A 6,732-nucleotide genomic window follows, 5' to 3' on the forward strand; every position below is an offset into this window, starting at 1 on the left:
GCGGAGCTGCGCCAAGAAGTTACAAACACTGAAGAGAAGGAGAGCTATCATCGATACAGTTGCAGCATGTTTTAATGCTGCAACTGTAACTTGCTAAAACAATGCAGTTTTAGCAAGTTGCTCAAAGTCTAAACTGGCATTGTTGTGCATTTAAGGTGCAAAGTTTACCTTCGACCAAACATGCCCCACAGGAATCCCAGCGCCCCCCTTTTGTAAAAATTTCCGCCAGAGCCCCCTGCCGTCCTCTGAACGCCCCCTGGAGGGTGGTAGAGCCCACGTTGAGAACCGCTACGCTACTGCGTCACATGTTTGCCTGAGGAGCGGAGGCAGCAGTATGACGTCTTGTCTGGAGCTTATTATAACAAGGTAAGTTCCATGTTAAAATGATCATGTTTTTGACTATTTTTTATGGAGGCATTAATTTTCCGTTTATGCAAGAGTATCATTCATATACATAGTTCGCTAAAAGTACATTTATTTGTTTGGATATCATGGTATGTACGACTGTTTATCTTAACCGAACATTAAAACTGTCAGGAAAATCTGGAGGCCATTTGAGTTAATATTATTTAGCTGCGGGGTCGTTTTCTTTAAGTTTTTGGCTGTAGACTGCAAAATGGGGGCGTGGCTGTGCTGAACCGTTGACTTGATCTGAGCCACAGGTGTCAAACTCCAGTCCTGGAGGACCACTGCCCTGCAACATTTAGATGTGCCGCTGCACCTGAATAAAATTCGGTGATTAGCAGGACTCTGGAGAACGTATCTACACAATGAGGAGGCAATTGAGCCATTTGACTCTGGTGTTTTGTACCTGTGGCACATCTAAACACTGTCTAAATGTTTTTTCTTTGTTAGTGTGTCATGTTAGTGACTGAAGCCTGTTATGACTCCAACACATTTCTTCAGACAGGTTGGCACGACTTTTAATGCTGTCCAAAATTTTTTCTAGAGCCGACTAATTTCTTTAGTAATTATTTCTGACTTTTTTTATGCTTTATCTTGTAAACCAGGTGGGCAGAGTAATTTGAATGAATATGATGGTGACACACAGGTGAGTCTGATTAGTTTTGCTCACACTACTTTTTAAAATATTTATTTATTATCCTAATGTTTCTGCTATATTTCCTGTTTTTCCTTCCAGGTTGGAAGTCTTCCTCCTTCATGTTGGCAAAAACAAGAGCAGCACCAAAGACACTTCAGCATCAGTGATCACAAGACCATCCATTGCCGCTTCCAATGAACTTTCAAAGCACACTTCACCTTCATTGCAAAGTACCATTAATGTATAACCTTTGTTATATATTGCTGTCAGTGCTGTTTGATGTTTTGAAATAAAAGTAAATTATATTCTGCAAATGGTGCTGGTGTTTTTGTAGATTCAAGTGGCATCTAATGTCTTTTAAAATGAATTTGGGGATTATTGATGGCCAGTATGTTCTGGAAAAAAGGCTTTAATTGCTCTAGTGGCTTTTATTTGGTAGTAAATTGACAAAAAAAAGTAGGTAATGAGAGAAGGGGAAGAAAGGGAAGTGAACCCACAACAGCCGCATTGAAAACTAGATCCTCCATATGTGGGTTGTGCTTAACCCCTGCACCACCACAGCACACTCTGCCAGCAGTATTTTAAAACTCAGATTTCTATGTTGATATATACTTCACACTGTTCTGTATTAGATTAACACGTTCATCGTGTTAACTTTTGACTAAATACACTAGTGTTGGGTAAGTCAACACTGATGTGTGTTTAATTTCAACTACTGTGAGTGTTGATTCAACTGTATCACAAATTACACGTTCAAAATTACACCATCCAGAGTGGACCAATATAGACACTTTCAAAGTGCTAAATTCAACTCTGTAGTAGTTGACTGACCACTTACAAATTTGCTGTGTTTTAAGAATAAATCTGCTCCACCAGTGAAACGCTCAGAGCAACAGAGACACTTGCAATCTGGCTTAAAAAATAAAAATATATATTTTCCCAAAAACAAAAACAAGCAATGCTTAGCCTGGTGAAGGGGGTTTTGTGGGGGAGCTAGTAAAACATGTCTTGTAATACACTGTGGGAAACTGTGATGTCATTGAACACTTTGACTAGACCAGTCTCAATCCTGTGGTGAGCACGGAAACCAGACTGAAAGACGTCAAAGTGATTGGTAATTGTTAACAAACTTTTTAACTATTAAAACAATTTTTTCAATAATTTTGCTGATGAATGGAAGGTTGGAGATCAGCCTGTAATTCTGCAATAGTGATTTATCCAGATCATTCTTTTTTATCAGTGGTTTGATAACTGCTGTTTTTAAACCCTGGGGGAAAACACCTGGGGCCTCATGCATAAAGCTGTGTGAGCACAAAAAATGTGCGGCACCATATTTTTACGCACAAGCCGGAATGTATAAAAATTAACTTTGCGTCTAAGTTTGAGTAAATATACGCATACTTTTTCACTAGCGTGAAAATGTGCAGCAGCCACGCAAACTTTTTCTGTGGTCAATATAAAACTACAAAGCGTCAAAACTCACCTAAATACACTGAAATTTGACGACATTCAGTTATTTAAACCAAGCAGCATCAAAACCCGATGTTTTTTTCATGATTTTAATATTTTATTGTTTAAATGTAAACGATGAAATTGAATCGCATATATCCTCAGACAATAACATAACACACACACACAAAATAAAGAAAATAAAAATAAAAAGATGCAAAAACCTCACTCTAATGTAAATAGCACTCTTCCTCAGTTTTTGTCTCTCATAAAGATCTAACACACTGGTCTGTGCATCGGAGTGCATGAAATGAATCTTTGGGGTAATTTCATTCTCACTAAAAAAAAGGAAACAGGGTTGGATCAGCAGATTAACTTCAAACAGGTTTGATTATTTTAAGGTGATCAAGGTGTGTATACAATCACACATACATAAGTAGCTGCACCAAGGGGCACACCTGTGCGCTGCGCCACAATTTCGTGGCACAACGTAATTGTGGCACAGTGCTTTGGCTCTGGTGGAGAACATCCCAAATCGAAGGATTCAGAGGGAGCGATTGATCAGAGATCATATTGGTCTGCTGGGAAATGTTGATGGTTTATTAGCGTTTAGATTGCCTGGACTGATCATCCTGGAGCTCCGAGCAGAACTTAAAGAAGGAGCCATGTGGTACCGGTACCGGTCCAGCTGCAGCCATCCTTCAGTGGAGCCACTGGCTTTGTGAGAATGTACCTTTATGGACAGAAAGCATCTCTATTCTGTAAATGTACAACTTCTGCAGATGATTCTACTATTTAGCATAAACATCCACATTCCCATTCAAAGGGCTCTCTGACAAGCTGTCATTCTTTAAATCCCTGCTGGATGTGCTACTGTTCAAACAGGCATTTGCACGATCTCTTTATTTATTTTTTTTTTTATTTGGATTTTTTTTTTCTTTAAAATGTATTATTTTTGTTTTTGTGAGGTGACCTTGTGCCCTGAAAGCACATTTTACATAAAATATAGAATTATTATTATAAATACTTATGCTGCTACAAGCAAGGACATTGCCATGGTTATTGCTTCATGTGATGGCAGACTTCCGGGTATTTATATGAATTTACATATGTATTTAAGGGTGGCGACAGTGCGGGAGAGCAGCTGCGCTCTACTTCCCTCAAATTAGGATTTATAAAGGAAAGGTGCACAGCCACATATGTGCGCACGGCTTTAAGCATCCGATTTTTTTTTTTTTTGTGCACAGCACTTTTCTAAATTTTTGAGTCACATCAGATGGAATAACAGACAACTTTCTTAAGTTGTGGGTATTTTATCAAGACATCATTAAGTGAAGTTTAATTTATTTATAATTTATCCTAACTTTTTATAGTTAAGTAGTTGAAACTGAGTCATTATTTATGTTTTGTTATGTTTGTACATAGCATTGGTACTAGATTTAGATTTATGTGCAGATTAATCCTGTAATTTTGTTAATTTTCTCTTCAAAGAAGTTAGAAAATGTATTGCAGGCCGTGTTTGATTGGAGTTCAGGTGGTACAATCACAGGAGGGTTTGTGAGCCTGTCAGCTGTTGCAAATGAAGCTTGAGCATCGTTAATGTTGTTGTTTATGATTTCCACAAAGAATTTTTCCCTTGCATGTTTTAGTGTAGAGTGATAGCTTTGCAGTCTTTCTTTATAGATTTCATAACAAACATGAAGTTGAGTTTTATGCCATTAACGTTCGGCCCTATAACGAAGTTTTCTTGCAGATCCAACTATTTGGATCTGCAAGAATCCTTCATGGAGACTTGTTCCTACCAGACACAATCTTCATTTTAATGGGAGCAATGGAAATGTTCTTACATTAATTGGGTTTGTGTTCTGGCTTGCTCCGTCACAAACTGGTAGCTCCATTTTAACGTAGAGTGAGCTTCTGTCTGGTCTTTAGCAGAGGAGAAGGTGAGAAAGCGCAGCGTCTCCATGGCAAGCGAGAGGTGAGGGGCATGTCTCAGTGACTCTTCATAGTAGAGGTATACCCCTACAACAGGTGAACCGTAGTTTTGAGTCCACAGGACATCGCCTGAAAAGCAAGATAAACACTTCAAATCCCTGCTAGACGGCTGAGATAAGAGTAAGGAAATGTATAATCCACACAGATCCTCCTACCTGATTCCCGGTCAACGGTCACCACAAGACCATCACCACTAGACACCAGATGAGCCATTTCTGGAGGAAGATTACTTAAAGTTAGTTCTAGGACTGGCAGTATAACATTGTGTACTGCTCTCTTCATTAGCAGAGGAGAAGGTGAGAAAGCGCAGCGTCTCCATGGCAAGCGAGAGGTGAAGGGCACCCTAGCAGAAAGTGCCTTAAAAAAAACAACTGCAACCAAATATCTTGTGAAGTGAACAAAGTCAGGAATTCCACAGACCAGGCCTTTATGCAAAAGCACCAAGAAACGTATTGTTTAAATATATCCTTTGTGATGGTCTAAAACATAAAATCCCAAGAAAATACACTAAGTTTCATGATAATGAAATGATAAAGTTTAAAAAAGTTCAACAGATATAAATACTTTTTGCAGATAAGACAGTGCTTAAGTCTTTGAGGTTGTTGAACAAACTATTTGTTTAACTTTGTGAATCTGTGCTCAGAGACGTACTGTAGTTTTGCTTCTCATCATAAGGATGAGCAGAGTAATCGTTGTACGTAGCGTTCCATCGAAGCCCTTGTATCTTAGTATCAAACATGGTAACCATATACTCTGGAAACAAAGGGAAACACTCATTAATTTCAGACTAATTGAATCAGGTTCACATGAGCCTGGCTTCTGAAGTGCTGTGTGTGTGCGACAGACCGGTGCGTCCAATGTAGAGCAAAGGAGTGTTGGGACAGATGGACTCAGAGGAGGAGGTGGTTAAACTTGTTTGCTTTTCGCCCGTTTCAGGATCCACTACAAACCACACGTCATGTTTTTTTCCTGTGTACACACACACACACACACACACACACACACACACACACACACACACACACACACACACCAAGAAGGAAGGTTATCTACAAACAGCAGACAGGTGAGTTATAAAGCACTATACTGTAAAAGTAAAACTGTATAGTTTGCTTCCTAAGAGCCAGACTTTTCTCTAACTGTATCACACACACTCTCTCTGTGTCACTCTCTCATTAAGAGACAGTTTTAGCTCTACCTGGTTCAAATTCAATAAAGGAATATTGTTATTACATTTACGCAATAACATGTTTATTTTGTTATTTTAAAAAAGTATTATATATTCTAATATTGCAGGAAAATGGCTAAATAGGTTGAATGAAAAATCTGTTGAATATACCAATTTTATTTATCCAATTAATCATCAGAATAATCAATAGAATAATCGATTAATAACATAATCGTTACTTGTCGCCCTAGCAGAAAGTGAGCAAAAAAGCAGCCAAAGTCCAGACAAAAAGTATTAACAAAAACTTAAGAACGTTTAAAGAACTGTGGTGATCAAGATCACCTAACAAGTTCAATCTCCATGGGAGAAATATAAAATGAAATGAGGAATGACCCTAGACTTTTGAAAAAGTATTTGTCTTCTTTTAGGACAATTTACAATCAAAGAAAGATCAGAAATTGATAAGACATGTATAAGATCAGACCTGTGTAGAGCATGCCATCAGAGCTTCTGCAGGGTGAGGATTGAACCAGCTCTGGGATGGTAAAAGGCAGTTTCTATGGAAACGGGAAACCATCATGCTTGTTTTGACAAAACATAAAAAAATACAAAAGAAAATGTGATACAATATAAACTATCTTACCATCAAGCCCTCCTTATGTTTTCCACCAAGAACGTACAAACTGCCATCATTAGGATCTGGGAGAAAACCAGGCCTACATTTTAGAAACAGAAACAAAACAGTTAAACCTGTCAAAAATCTTTATAATTTCTAACATTATTGCTTTGTTAATAATTACAGTGAATGATAGTCAATTACAAATCACCAAAAAGTTCCCAGACAAATATGGCATTTAAACAAAAGATCAGCCAAACATAATGTAAGGAATACAGGGTTTCCCCCAGTGTGTTGTAAGCCTGGCGGCCAGCCATGCTTTGCTAGGTCCCCCGCCAGGCTAAGCGTTGCTTGTTTTTATTTTTAGAAAAATTACTAATTGAAGGAAAAAAAAATCTCAATTTTTTTTTTCTTTTGATAAATCTTTAAGCCAGACTACAAGCATCTCTGTTCTGAGCGTTT

The 6,732-nt window shown here is 38.1% G+C and overlaps 1 protein-coding gene across 1 annotated transcript; it reads right to left on the bottom strand.

Moving 5' to 3' along the window:
• Window positions 1-2,005: 2,005 nt before the first annotated feature.
• Window positions 2,006-6,402, bottom strand: LOC106940383 (serine/threonine-protein kinase/endoribonuclease IRE1-like). The gene is made up of 6 exons (XM_015023114.1): window positions 6,298-6,402; window positions 6,139-6,211; window positions 5,333-5,455; window positions 5,138-5,239; window positions 4,642-4,701; window positions 2,006-4,555 (listed from the first exon to the last, which is right to left on the bottom strand). Exons 1-6 carry the CDS (start codon window positions 6,298-6,300, stop codon window positions 4,335-4,337), a joined length of 582 nt encoding a protein of 193 aa, XP_014878600.1. The 5' UTR covers window positions 6,301-6,402; the 3' UTR covers window positions 2,006-4,334.
• Between the last annotated feature and the right edge of the window lie 330 nt (window positions 6,403-6,732).

This window comes from Poecilia latipinna, unplaced genomic scaffold (genome assembly GCF_001443285.1).
Source record: "Poecilia latipinna isolate Pla-1442-1.1 unplaced genomic scaffold, P_latipinna-1.0 Scaffold3204, whole genome shotgun sequence".
Lineage (NCBI taxonomy): Eukaryota > Metazoa > Chordata > Actinopteri > Cyprinodontiformes > Poeciliidae > Poecilia > Poecilia latipinna.

Excerpts from the sequence above, each read along its gene's own strand:
- LOC106940383 (XM_015023114.1), bottom strand. Across the intron at positions 5,240-5,332 it reads GCTCTACATTGGACGCACCG|AGTATATGGTTACCATGTTT; the intron begins GTCTGTCGCACA and ends CTTTGTTTCCAG. Across the intron at positions 4,702-5,137 it reads TGATGAGAAGCAAAACTACA|AAATGGCTCATCTGGTGTCT; the intron begins GTACGTCTCTGA and ends ATCTTCCTCCAG.